Source organism: Cheilinus undulatus, linkage group 2 (genome assembly GCF_018320785.1).
Source record: "Cheilinus undulatus linkage group 2, ASM1832078v1, whole genome shotgun sequence".
Taxonomy (NCBI): domain Eukaryota; kingdom Metazoa; phylum Chordata; class Actinopteri; order Labriformes; family Labridae; genus Cheilinus; species Cheilinus undulatus.
The window spans coordinates 34818137-34833383 of NC_054866.1; the positions used below are offsets into that span (position 1 = coordinate 34818137).

Here is a 15247-nt window from a genome sequence, read left to right on the forward strand (position 1 = left end):
TTGTCAAAAATTCACAAAAGTGGTAATAAAGCATCAAAAATGGGTTGCTCAACTAGTGAAAAGGGGTTAAAAGTAGTAAAAATAGGTTGAAAGTGGCAAAAATGGGCAACAAGTGGTAAATATTGGTTAAAAGAAGCAAAAATGGGTCAAATTTGGAAAGAAAAATAAGCAGAAACAGTGAGGAGCAGGTATTAAAAAGTGTCAAGAATAAGTCATCTGAATATCAGAACCCAATAATTGCTTGACAGTCTTTTCAGCTCCAAAATGAAGGAACCGTTTGCCAGGATGCCAGCATCAATACCACTGAGCTGACACATGCATTGATATCATCAATAAATCACAACTGGAGAGGGCCAGTTCACTGGGTTTTTCAGAGGCCCAGCCAATTCTGTGGGCGTACCCTTGAAAAGCTTACCTACCTGTTCACAAAAAAACCCATCCTGCCTCCTCCTCCCTGTGTCAGTGCTATCTTTGTGCTGGAACAGTTTGACTCAGTATCATATGAGAGTAGCAGATAGTAAAGATGTGTTTGAACCAATGTCTTGCCTGTCTGCTGACTGACTAAAAATATGTGAAAATATTCATATGCAGTGCTGTGAAAAAGTATTTGCCCCCTTTCTAATTCCTGATTTTTTTTGGCATATTTATCACACTTTAATATTTTGGATCATCAAACCATTTTTAATATCTTACAAAGACAACCCAAGTAAATAGAAATTAAGTTTCTAGATGATGATTTTATTTATTAAGGGAAAAAAATTCCAAACCTATCTTACCCTACACTGTAAGCCCAGATGAGATGAATTTACTTTAAAAATTTGAGGAAACCGGTTGCCCTCAAAAATTCAAATAATGTATGATGAAAACTTGAGTGAATTTAACTAAAGTTTTTAAGCACAACAAACTAGATGCCAAGCTGATTTCACTTAAAATCTCTTGCAAAGTCAATTGCTTTGTATAATTATTAAACTTAATCTTTTAAGTCCATTGCACTAAATTACAAGTTGATTTAATTGAAAATAATTTGGAAAATTTAATTAACTCAACTTAATATTTTCAATATGTATGTACACTGTAAAAGGTGTTTGGTGACCCACTGAACTAGTATTTGATATTAATGTCAGTGTGCCATTCAACATTCGTAGACATTAATATCATTAACATCGCCCCCTACGTAACTGAGACAGCAACTTCACTCATGGTGCATTTTATTTATTTATTTTATTTAACCTTTATTTATCCAGGAGAAAGCCTCTTTGAGATTAAAAATCTCTTTTTTAAAAGTGTTCTGGCCAAGACAGCAGCGGCAAACAGACTGCACAAAGGTTTAGTGCCCAACGGCATTCTGGGAAAACAGCAGATTTGTCATATGATGTTGCGTTTTACAGTGCAAGATGCTTAGAACCAAGTGAGGGAGAAACCAGTCTTCTTAGCTTCTGTCTTAGATGCTTGAACAAGGAAACTGCACAAGGATTTTACTTGGGTTGTCTTCGTGAGATATTAAAATAGTTTTGATGATCTGAAACATTTAGATGTGATAAATATTCAAAAAATCAGAAAACAGAAAGGGAGCAAATACTTTTTCATATAGCCTATATTAAATTGTAGCAAGTGTAAAACCTATAATGCAGGAAAATGCCCATTAATTTACAGTTCCCCAGTTGGAAGCACAGCAGAACATTAGCATGGCTAAATAAAGGACAGACTGGTTGAAAAATGTGGTCTAAAATGAGCAACAGTTTGGATTATTTGTGCAACAACTCCCTCTTCTTAAATAACCTGTCACCTGAATACTTTAAGTCTTGATTTTGATATTATTCCTCATTAAATAATGTTGCTTGTTAAAGTACAGTGGCTGGTAAAAAAAAATGTGTGTGGCTGGCAGATTTTTGAATCCACCAGCCACAGTAGCAAGTAGATGAAAAATATCAATTCCAACCACTTTAGAAATTCAACAAATAAATCAACAAATGATAACTCACCTGAAAAGATGTCCTCTACATGCCACAGCAGCTTCAGCCTGATAACTTAAAAGGTTTGAAAGTTAAACTTTATATATTTATGTCTCCTACAGAGGACAGAAATGAATTTGCTGGGTCTCACCAGGTGAGAGGAGCTTTGAATATCTGAAAAACATAAAAACCTTCTTTAACCTTATGTTATCTCTAAAGCGGTGCATTTCTTTCTCCTGAAGTAAAATCTCATTGAACATTTAGAGACAAAGCTTTGTGATTATCACAAACCTTCCATTTCATTGTATTATACTGTAATAGAGAGCCAGCTATGATGTCAAAGAAACAAAAAAAAAACAAGGTGAAGCTGACCCGAGGTTCACACCTATGTGATAAACAAGGTGATCTGAAATGAATTGTTATTCAAATTTGAATGTACGTAGGATATGCAGAAAAATGAAAGCTGTAAGAGGACTTGCTCAGGTTACACTATTGTCTGGAACTTTCCCTCACACGCCTCGTGTGGAGGAGACGGTATAAAAGGAGAGATCCGTTGGCCGGTAGAAGAGCACAGAATGAAGACTTCCAGGTGAGTCCACTGAATCACTTTTCCTTTAACTTGCTACTTTAAAACTAAGTTATGGATTCTTGATTAACACTTTGCTTTATCTAAAAAAATGGTTAATTATTATTATAACTATAACTAACTATAATTTTGATATGAAATTATGTGACATCAGGCTGTTTTTAAAAAGTTAACTTGACTTTATCGACAAAAAAAAAAATACTGTTACTTCTTACTTTAAAAATCTCTTTCCTTGTTTTAGATCAGACTTCACAGAAACTGTTTCAAAGTCTTATCTGATTAATGATGCCACTTTATGGTTGATTATATTGATACAGACAATTCAAGGACCATTTTTTTTTCAAATATTTTATTTTCATTTGGAAAATCATTTTTGTGAGCTTTAAAATTTGAAGTTACTGACTTCAAGTTATACCAAGTAACTTTTTACTGATACCTCTTTATGTTTATTGTAATTTTTTTTTCAGAATTTTATAAGTGCATCATGCATTTATATGAGAAAATTTAGATTTTTTCCCCCTTCTGTTTTTTGGGCGTTTTTTTGTATTTATTTTTTCCCTGAGTAAATCGCCCAAAAAATTGGCAGGACAAACTCTCATGCAGGTCGTTCAAGAGAGTAAACATGATCTGGCTTTAGTTTAGGACATTTTTATTTCATTTTGGGTATGAAACTTGAAGAGATACTCATGAAAAATACTTTCAAAGTCTGAGCCTGACTAGTAGCAGCAACCACACGCAGGTGAGAGCTTCAGCCTCAGGTAGACATTTGGGTGCAGATTGCCATATGACAAAAAAAACCCTTAGAAAAACAGAAAAATAACTCAAATACAACATCAATTTGTTTACCTACAAAAACACCAAATTCTGAGACAGAGATGTCACCAACCCCCCCAAAAATCTGCAAATATTTCTCAAATCGCTGGCGTTGGGCCAAAACCTCATATCTCCATTTTTCTTTCTTTTTTCATAAATCAGTGCTGATAGTCACCCTTTACATCTGCCAGTGAGTTTTTAACTAGTTTTAAAGCACAAACGTGTTAAAAAGATGCTGACTATGACTATTTAGTGTTAGATTAATTGAAAGTACTGTATTTTTTTCATTCCCTGAAAAGCAGTTATTTTGAAGATACAAGGTTTGGGCCTGACACCAGAGAAATGAATGCTACTTGCTTCTATAGACTTACATCTAAATCTTTTGTATTGTTTATTTGTTTTTATTGTCTGTAAAATTTAAGAGAAGTTAGGGATTTTATGTTTAACCTAGTGACTATTCTTTAAACTAAAAGTGCTTATTTCAAAGCCTTTGTCAAGTATTGTTCTCTGCTCATTTGTACTCCACATACACTTCACTTTTGCCCAAAGTTTCTATCCAGACATCATTATAACAATACTTGTGTGCTTTCACTGTTATGTAATGGACTTTGTTACTTTTCCTCATGTACAGAGCCGTAATCTGTCCTCTTGAACATGCCATCAGGTCTTTGTGGAAGTCTCCTTTAAAAGGACAAACAAGAAGCATGTAAATGCTTTGGTTCTCATTGTTCTGCTGTTTTTTTTTTTCTTGCACAGGTACACACTTAGAACAATGAGACTTGTCATCCCACTGTGCCTACTCAGCCTCATTCTGGGGATCAAGGCACAGATACCACTCGACTGTATAACCAGCCCTACAAACAGGCCTCCAGGTTTTTGGCATTTTATTATAACAGTCTTAAGTTACTGTGAACACTACTGTTTTTATTCATCCTGTGTCATCTCCGTTTTTTTTTTTTTTTTTTTAAATCTCCCACAGAAAATGAAGATATTTCCGTGACCTGCGGGACAGACTATGTGGAACTGGCCATCTACATTTGCCCCATGTACCAGGCTCTTTACAATGAGTCTCTGATGGTTCTCAACGGTCAGTCTAGCACGCCTGAGTGTTTTGGCACAGCTGACTGGACCGTTACTCCACCAGTACTGAGATTCAGATTCCCTTTAAATGAAAGTGCCCTCACAGCCTGTGGTAATGGCTTCAAGGTAGTCTTCACATTACTTTCTCCTAATTTTTTTCTTTGCTCTTTTGCTTGCTAGACAGTAAAGAAGATCCATAACTTGAAAGCAGTATAATAGTACTTAATCTACTGTGCTGTGAATTGTTGTTTGTTTTTGTACATAGCCTCATAGAAATACATAAATCATAAATATAATGATGAATCAAAGTGATTTCAGTAAAATATGCTTTCATTTTTTCAACAGATATTCAATCGAACTGGAACAGGATACTATTCTGACTACTCAATGATTCAGTTTGTCAACATTTCTGGCATAATTAACTCTATAGACCCCTCTCAGACGATGATCACCTATCGGCCACAAATCTTGTACATGTTTTCCTGCTTGTACCCACTGCAGTATCTCCTGAACAACACTCGTCTGGATGTGTAAGTATGGCACTGGATTAGGGGAATAACACATGCACTGTAAGCGAAATAAGCAGGACATCTAACTGCGGATGAATTTGATGTTTTTCAATAAAGGTCAGGTGTGAATCTTGCCATAAATGACAACAATGGCAGCTTCGTCAGCACGCTGGATATTGCGTTCTACGAGGTAAGACCAGCTTTTTCTTTTAGAATTAGAAAATGTTTCTAAGTATTGCAAAGCTTTATTTTGTTCTTGTGTTTTCTTTTGTAACAGAATGAGCAACGCACAAACATTATGTTCATTCCAGTAACAGGATTAAGACTGAAGACCAAAATTTATGTTGCAGTCATAGCTACTGATCTCACAAAGAGGTATTTACATTTAGAGCATTGACTGTGTGTTTTTAATGTGGACAGTGCATCATCTTCTGTTGTACATAAGTGAAGCCAAAATACCCCCAAGATTGGGGCTGACTTATTAGTGTGGTGGAGTCAAAATATCTGCAGAAAGGGTCTGGCTAGTGGAGGTACAGATCGATGCCCCGGCTCCTGTGCTAACCAAAGCACATCACACTGGCTATTATAAGTAGGGGTGCCAAAAAGTTCAGTTTTAATGGTGTTGTATTAATCACAGTCAATTCAGGTCCATCTTTAGTGCAAAACAATTTTTAATCATGATTAATCATCTCCTAGTAGCTACAGTGATGTAAAACTGAGGGGATGCACTGATGCCTCTTTCAGAGCATGATATGTTGGCTCAGCTGGGCTGAGTGGCAAAACGGCCTGAAACATGTCTGTTCAATGAGCAACTATGAAAACAGGGGTGGACAAAGTAAAGAACTTCAGTACTTGAGTCATAGTATAGGTATGCATCGTCAAATTTGACTCCAGTACAAGTAAAAGTAGCTCAGTGTGTTTATTACTTGAGTTAAAGTATTGGAGCAATTGCTTATGTATTCAAAGTATTCTTTAAAACAATCTCAAAATGAATTTTAACACTGCTTAAGTGCAAAGAACACATTACTGTACATTTTGATCTGTTAAGTCTTAATTCTTTTAGAAAGCATTTACAATTTTCCACATTTTCACTAAAATCGGTTAGAGGAACAGTATAAAGTCTGTTCAAGGAGCGGTGCAGCTACGACAAAGCTACACAATAATCAGAAGGCTGAAAAGAATTATGCTCTTTTATGATCTTTTAGAAGATCTCTGTGGTTAATAAATCTGTAAATGTGACTATTTTACAAAACAAGATCAATATGACTGTCCAGTTCAATTTTAACCCCAGGCAATCCTTCATTTAATTTTTAATGTGACAAATTCATATGGTACTGCTCTCAACTTTCACGTTATGTTGTATAAACTGTTTAAGCGTTGATTACGTTAATTTCATGTATCATGAGTCTACTTGCTTGGAACCACAAAAAAACCCAGAGCAGAGCAGGCTTCAGTGACAACAGAATGACACTGATTAAGTCAGAGTGCTAATAAAGGAGGAGCTGGGGTGGAGGAGGGTTGCAAAAGGCTGCAGAGAGGGCAGCAAAGCACAGCAAAACTATGGAGCATTCACGGAAATAAGTTAATATTGATCATAAGTCACTTAATTTAATCCGTGATGAATGCTGATGGATTTGACATTTATTTTGGCCTTTGTCATACAAACCAGATGTGTTCATTGGACATCACCGGACTATTTGTAGAACTATAAAACATAATCTGTTGTCATTAAGTGCCTTACACCTTAGATATTATTTTACCATCTGGTTGGTCTGAAATGTAAGGTCTTAATTTTTTCTTTGTGATGAGAGAAAAAATAGAATGGGGTTTATATTAAATTCACCACTAACTGAATGCTTGTTGTAGCTCCTGTAATAGCCCAGCTTCATCTTCTGGCTTTATTGATGCACCGTTACAGCTCCAAACATCTCTATGAACATATTGCAGCAGCTGAAGATTTATACTGACCACGGTGGACATCATCAAGATGTAGTTATTAAAATGATGGCTGAAATACGGCGGTTCCCACTAACTCTCTACTGATCTCTGTCATCAGTACTTTTGCCACTCAGTGGCTGGATCTGCAGAGACTCGTGCTGACTGTGATTCCACATGCATATCCTCTATAAGTCAGCAACTGCTCCTTAGGGTCTCTTTTCACTTTAAAAACCTCACAGACAGTTCAGTGGACAAGTCAAAGGTCATCTTCACCTTGTGAAATCAAACGTATATTTTTACTGTTCCCTTTTTTTCTTTTTAATCCATAACAAGCTCCCTTTTCTATGGTTAAGTTGATGTCTACACTAGTTCCTTATTATCTTTTAAAATCAAAGCAGGTCTCTACCCAAACAGAAAGTCAGTTGCTATTAGTTTAAAATTTATTATAATTACCTACAGAAATTCTGAGATTAATAATGATTACGAGTGTAATGGTTAAAAGAGGTCAGGTCTTGGATCATACCTCTGTTTCTGGGGTTACTGTTCTGTTTGTCAGTAAAAAAGGATAAAAAAAAGTCCCAGATTTATAGTTCTAGAGCTTTGCATAGTTGAGTGAAATTAAAAATTCTTTTTTTTTGCAACCCCAATGAAAATGATATGCAAAAAACATTTTTGAAGTCTATATAGCCAACATGAAGCAATTCTTACCAGTTTCTTGATTTGGGAATCAAATGCATGCAAAAAATATTCTTTGTGATCCTGCCTTTTGGATGTATAATTCAAATTAGAGTTGCAGACAGCAGGAAATTGACATGAGAGTGCATGTACAAAATGACTCACTGATGTCCATTCCCACTTTCTGGGAGATGAGTTTTCGCTTCTTTTTCTGTGTAACCCAGTCAAGATTAAGAACTAAGCAGTGAAATTTTCTCCACAAACTGTTCTTTGTTATGCTTCTACTTTTGGTCATGCCATCTTCAGTACTTCACTTCTTGTTTGAGGAGAAGAATGAACACTTCTCAGGGCTGCCATGTTTACAGGAGTCTTATATGATTTGGAGCAATACGATCTGGAAATAAGACTTTGAGATGGATCAGACAGAGGAGCAAATGAGCTCAATTCAGGCTGCTACTGCTGCTGTAATCCTTTTGTTTTTATGCATCAATTTTTTGTTAGTTTTAGGCAGGACCAACAGACATACGTCAGCTGAAGTCTTTTTTTCCTTAAACTTAAATTTTAAAGTGTGTTCTAGGGTCTGAAGTTTGGTTCTTGGTTCATCCTTAAACTGTGTTCCAAGGACTGAAATGTTAGGTCTGAACTACATTTATATATTGGTATTGATATCGACTAAAAATAATTTTTAAATATCGTCATAATGGTTAAATATTGTGCATCCTTAGTCAAACTAAGAAATAAAATAAAGTACAGGTTTTAGGCTCTTATGGGTTTTTTTAATGGATTTCTTGCAGGCCAATTCAAAAGGACCAAGGGCCACATATATGTCATATATTTGTTGCACTGTACAGCCTTGCGTCTAGTAGGTGACATCAGCTTAACTGTGAATAAAGAAGCTTGCTGTGGCTTATGAAGTAAATGAAAATAGCTATAGGGAATGGTAAAAAAGTGAAACTCGGATATTACAAGTCACAGAAAACATTAATTTGTCCTCTGAGCTGTCTTTTTTTTTTTTTTTTTTTTTTTTTTTTGGGTTGCTTTGTTTTGCTTAACTAAAAATCTCAAAGGAGCAGTGTCTCTCACTAGGAGCCACATTTGCCAACAGATCAGCCAATCCAGACATTAAATACTGCCTTTTTGTGTCAAAAATCAATTTTAATACTTTTGCTTCACTCCCAGGCAGCTTTTGCTCTGTCCATCTTAACATACAGTTTCTCTCTCTCTCTCTCTCTAAATATAATATGATATTTTATATATATATATATATAAATAATTTGTCTTTCTTGAAAGGTTCAACGTGCTGCTGGACAGGTGTTATGCAACAACAACATCATATCCTGACTATGACACATACTATGACCTCTTTGTAGGGTGAGTTGTTTATATGCATCACAAATAAATAAACTTTCCTACTCAGTTTTTTGTAGCTGATGCTATCTGAAGTCACACTACACCTCCCTCTACACCCCAGGTGTAACCGTGACGCACAAACCCAAATGGAGCTTAATGGAGTGGCTCAACACGCATACTTCTCCTTTGAGGCCTTCAGATTTGTTGAGCACAGCAATCGGACAGTTTCCACTTTCTACCTACACTGCGTCGTAAGACTCTGTGAGGTGTCTCAGTGTAGCAGCTTGTTGCCTGTGAGTAACACCTTTTAAGATCTCATGTAGATTGAAAACTTCCCCAAGAGCTTCAGAGGGACAGATACTTCTAATTGTAATTTTCCTTTTTTACAGGACTGTTCAGCTGCACAAAAAAGAAGAAAAAGAGAGGCCGGGGATGGTTACCCTAATGCTACAATCACTTCCAAGGCAATTTATGTGGGAGAAAAATCTGTTGGTACGTCTTTAATGCAAAATTATAAAAAATCAAAGATATTCCTTCATCAGTCAGAATTACTGTTTTTAAGTTGAAATAAGATTAATTGCTACTGTCAGTAGCAGGAATGAAACAATTTATTGCAATAGGTTAATGATCAATACATATGGATGTTTACATCAGTTTGACAAAACTATATGTTTGTTCATGTATTACAGTAGTCATGCTAGACAATGGCAGTCGCTATTTGTCTTTGGCGCTTCCTATTTAATGGCAGCAGCTGTGGAAAAGGCTTAAAAATTAACAATTATTACTGGCTTTGAAAAGATAAAAGGTAAAGAAAAGGGATATTTAGGATTTAAAAAGTGATGCATAAAAGAACCACAACTGTTCATTGATTGCCCTCAGTCTTATTTCTTATTTAGGACAGAAAAATCTTAAAAGAAATTTTGTTCAAATTGTATTATGATCCCAGTATCATATTAGCCTAAAACACAAAGTATGAGCCACATTTTAAAAACCTATTTTTAATCTTAAAAAGTTGCAGGCTTATAAATCAGTGGGACTTCTATACCAGTGTAAGACACGAAACGTCATAAACACAAGTGCATGAAGCTGCCAGTGTCACACTTTACAATACCTAATGCGACTGAAATTTCATCCCATTTATTGTGTATTTTAAGCAGATGCTCAACTGGCCACTTTTTATCAGCTTTTCTCCATCATTAAGTCATAACTGCGAATTTAAAGAGAATTGGAAATATAAAGGTCAAACCTTGTGGTGTGCTGGTGAAAAACCATCCTCAGTTTGGGCAGGAAGTGACAGCAAGGAGAGCAGAGCAACTCGTGGGGAGTGAGTTTGTCTCACAACAATCACAGCAGACTTAGAGCTCTTCTAATTGTACTTTAGCTTGCAGATGCACAAACTCCATATGACAAGAACAGACGGTGCAAAGAAAGACACAGCTGCACAGAAACTGTACATTGCTTTGTTAATTGAAATGAAAATTGTTACACAGGAGGACAGAATAAAACTTATTTTCCTTTGGAAGACGCCAAAAATAGACAGCAGCTTAAACATGTATACCAGAGCAAGTTTTATTTGGGATTTTACAGAATTTCATATCGCATCGTTTCATACCGAGTAATATGCAAGATTTTGTGACATTCCTGGTAAAATGGTTTGTTTAATAGTAAAGTAAATTGCACATGGAATTTATCATAAACAAACCAGATTTGGTTAATGTCCTTGATTATGTTTTCTTCCTGATTAAATCTTCTTCAATTCATCCAAACTGAAAAAGCTTTTATAGGTACAAAATTTTCCTTTCTTGGAAAGAGGTAGCATAAATATAAAACATAATGTTAAAACATGTGAAAGTACAGACAGGCTGACTTTAGAGGTGAGTGTTAGCTAAGCTAACTGATACCTTCAGTATCTTAAGAGTTTGTCATGTATACAACCAGGATCCATCCACTAATCATGAATTCAAATCAAACTTTTTTTGTGTGTTTGTATGTGCTATCTTAACATTATGTATAAAAAGACAGTGACTTGTATTTTTTCTTTCTTTTTTGCAGAGGATGGCCAAACTTTCTCTGTTCCTTACAGTAAGAAATAATTTTTATTCAATAGGCTTCATAACACTCTAAATATGCCAACCATAGACGACACTGCATTGACTGGCTGGTTGTATGTTGAAGTCACCACCATGTTGCCATTTTGCCCCACATAGCAGGTCTACTATGTAGGGCAATACAAGTAAACATGAATATGAGAGTTTTCAGAATAAAAAGCACAAAAGACTACGTTATCTTTATTTTTATACTCAATGATCTATATTTATTTTGGAACCAATAATAAAAACCACTTAGAAAAAAATGAACTTGTTCTTATGGGTAAAAAAAAGAAGCAAATTCCACCTACTTTTATATATGTGTATATATACAATGCACTCTGAAATAAATCAGACCCCCTACATTTTTTCAGTTTTTTTATGTTGCAGCCTGATGCTACTGTCAAAAATATTCTCAGTAATCTACACTCAGTACTCTGTAATGCCAAAGTGAAAAAATAATTTTATATATTTTTTCCAATTTATTAAAAATATATAAAATTAGAATTATAACATATTTCTTTTTAACTCTAAGTGGGCTTTTATGTGTTTTGCACTGAGGAGAGGCTTCCGTTAAGCCACATCTAGCAGGTGCTTTTAATTCAGAAAACCCATAGTTCCCGTGTATACTTTTATATGCTTATGAGGTGGTTTTGCCACTAGCAATATGGCGACATGCAGCAGGCAAACACAGTCAATGTGACGTCTATGTATATTATGTCTGGTGCCAGCTGTGTAAGCAGCAGAACTGCCTTTGATTGACCATTGTTACAGCAACATTGTTGATGATAGATTGTTTAGCATGGCTGTCAAGCTGTTGAGGGGCGGGCTGTACTCAGCCTGTAAAAATGGAGTCTTTTCATGACCACTGGTAATGTGATGGAAGAGTATGGAAAGCCGTTTGGTCATAAATTTGACATCGGTGATATTGTTAACATATTGTATTACAGTACACGCAAATGCACTTGATCACAGTGAGTTAGGTTGTAACAGACATCAGGCAATCATAATGGAAATTAACGCCTTTTTTCACTCACTATTAAATCAATCACTTGTATTTTATTTAAACATTATTTCCTTAAACCTATTTTGCCTGAAATGCTTCTTTCTTGATTGAAATATGTTACCATTGCTAATGACATCTCAGCTAGCTTTTGGATGCTAACGTTAGCTAGCGCACTGGCATGCTAACAGTACAATATCCGCTACCAATATGTCGCTCATTGAAGGCGCAAAGTGTGCATTGTTACACACTCAATTCTTGAATGTTTGACTGCACCAGTAGTTCACTGCATTTTAGTATACTTCTCAGTGTGAACGCACCTTTTCACTCAAAATCGTTTGGCATTTTGTAAGGAAGTATCAATTTTGAATGCATTATTTGCCTTGATTAGCTGAGGTAGGCCAAGACAGTGAGCTACCTAATGAGGATTTGTTTTGGAAAGAAGGTGTGTCTTATAGTGATGAGCAGAGTGAGTGATAACAGTATTCTTTGCGCAAATGTTCATACTTTTCTTCTTCCTGCTTTTACAGGTACAAACAATGAGAGCAACTACAGCAGCCCTGTGGTGGGCGTTATCGTCTGCATTGTCATCCTGGCTGTCCTCCTTGTTGCGATGGGTGGCTACTTTGTATTTTACACCAGAAGGATAAAACCAGCCCTTCAGTAAAAACCCATGACTAAAATGGAGTCTTTTTCTCACTCTCTGTGTATCCACTGCATAGCAACACCATTATGTGTGCAAAGATGGTAAAACAAGTCATCAGACACGGTAATAGAAATGTTATACTGCAATACTACTATTTAGTTTCCATTTTACAAACACTGTCATAACTGTGCGGTCATCAGGTCTTAAGGCTACTAACTATCATGATTTATAAATTTCATAATTGTGGAGATAAGGACACTGTAAAATATTTGTGCATGAAATGTTTACGATTTTGTCAGTCATATTGAAGTGTTAAATATGCTGTCATCTCTTGTAATCACTTAGAAACTGAAGATAAAATTTATTCTTTAATAAAAAATATAAAAGCTTCAAATTTCCTGCCTCAAATTAATCAAGTCAGAATCTTGTAGATCAAAACAGATTTTATTTTTTATTACTTTGAGCTACGTTAGAAATATACATTTATTTTTCCTCATTTTGTCATACACTTGCTATTAAAGGAAATGCCAATAATAATAATTCAAAAGGACAAGTTACAAACCAGTTGTCCATGAATTAGTCGATTCTAAGAGTCAGCTCTTTATGTGAACAGTGGGAGCAGACTGAGACTTATCTGTTGAGTTGTTTATATTTTCAGTAAATCAATTTGGTTTCCTGCTGGCAGCACAACAAGCTCTTTAAACACTAAATATTTACGTTTCAATTTTGTATTTTATACCCCTTACTTTTTCTGGGTCAGGCATGTACACGTTTTAAGTGTATCCATTATTTAGTGTCCAGTGTTTGGTCATGGAGGAAAATTTACTATTCACCTTTATACATCTATTTACTTATTGAAACATCTGACAGATGGTTATATAATGAGCCAAAACTAAAAAAACTAACAAAACTACTGATTTTTTTCCTGTATTCTATCTAGTGTTACTTCATGACAGGTGCTAATGATATCAAGTTCATGTCATGCTTGATAAGTAACATTACCTTTTTGTATGGAAAGTCATATATATAACCAGTCCAACACTCGAAGCTTGCTCTTTGTGCTTAAGCATATCACACTACCCATCTTTTTATTCCCCGAGGTGTTAAGGTGACGCACAAACCAGGGTGGGGCTCTTTTCAGTCATCTGAAGAGGCACACCTCTCTTTTGAGGCTGTCAGAAATGTGAAGCACTCAAATCAGACAATTATTCTTTCTATCTGCACAGCTTCACATGACTCTGAGAGATGTCCACCTGCAGCGCATTAATACATTTGAGCCACAAAATTCCTCAGTCAGTGTGCAAGTTCACAATTTCACAGGTTGTTTTACATCAACTTTAGCTCCTGCTACTTATGAATGGAATCAGCAGATGGACTGCTATATCAGTTAATATCTTTGTTAATGCACTAATGGTTAATGAAGGTCAGAGGTGTCAAGTAACTAAGTACAAATACTTTGTTACCTTACTTAAGTAGAAATTTTGGATATCTCTACTGGAGTAATTATTTTTCAGCCGACTTTTTACTTCTACTCCTTACATTTTCATGTAATTATCTGTACTTTCTACTCCTTACATTTTAAAAATAGCCTCGTTACTCCTATTTCATTTCAGCTTGTTTTCATTCCGGCTTGTCATCGTTCAAAAAACACAAAAAAACCCCCAAAAACCTATCCAGATAAATCACGCCATCCGGATAGAGTGAATTCGATTGTGGTTGGATGAGAAGTTTAAACATAATACCATTCTGACACCCTATTGGTTTGTACGCAAACCATTGCACTTGCGCACATGACACAAATCACGTCACACTCCAGCAAGGATATAGCAGACATATGTAGCCCAGTACGAGGATGTCCGTGGCAGAAACTCAAGAGAACTCGAGTGAAATGTCCAAACCAAGCACCAGCGAGGAGGTTGGTAGCAAGGAAGACCAGTGCTTATAGGCAACTAGTCATCATATCTTCCACTCCATGAAACACGTTAATGCTCAGTAGTACACATATATGGTTCTTGAATGTATCTGCATTGTACTAAAATGCGTTTATTTTCAGTGGGCCTAAAAATGCGGCTGAAACAGGTGCATCCCAAATTTTTCAACATTAACATTTTAATATAACATAATAGTCATTATGGCCTTTCGAAAAATGTTTTTGGGGAGGTGATTTCTGTGGCTCGGCCTAAGCTTTTGTCCTTAATGGCATTTTTTTCCCCCTTACATTACTTTTACTTTTATACTTTAAGTAGTTTTGAAACCAGTACTTTTACACTTTTACTTGAGTAGAAAGCTTGAGTTGATACTTCAACTTCTACAGAAGTATAGTATCTATACTTCTACCTGAGTAATGAATGTGAATACTTTGACACCTCGGATGAAGGTAAATCTCTGATTAATTGTTCCCGCCTCTGACTAGGGCAGAAATGTCCAATTCGTTCAACAGTCACTAAAACATTTTGTTAAACATAAAACTTCAAACCTGTTTGGTGCATCGGGGGTGAAGTGTGAAGCCAAGTGATCACAAATGACAACAGAGGTCATCATCATTTTGTTGGAAATCAACCAGTTCTACAATTACATATTAAAAGAACAAAATACTTCTGCTGTTTAA

General features: G+C 35.7%; 1 protein-coding gene across 1 annotated transcript; it reads left to right on the forward strand.

Moving 5' to 3' along the window:
• Positions 1-4123: 4123 nt before the first annotated feature.
• On the forward strand, positions 4124-12660 carry LOC121527406 (zona pellucida-like domain-containing protein 1). The gene is made up of 10 exons (XM_041814361.1): positions 4124-4223; positions 4331-4557; positions 4777-4961; positions 5058-5130; positions 5218-5315; positions 8844-8924; positions 9025-9196; positions 9293-9395; positions 10956-10985; positions 12524-12660. Exons 1-10 carry the CDS (start codon positions 4124-4126, stop codon positions 12658-12660), a joined length of 1206 nt encoding a protein of 401 aa, XP_041670295.1.
• The last annotated feature ends 2587 nt before the right edge of the window (positions 12661-15247 follow it).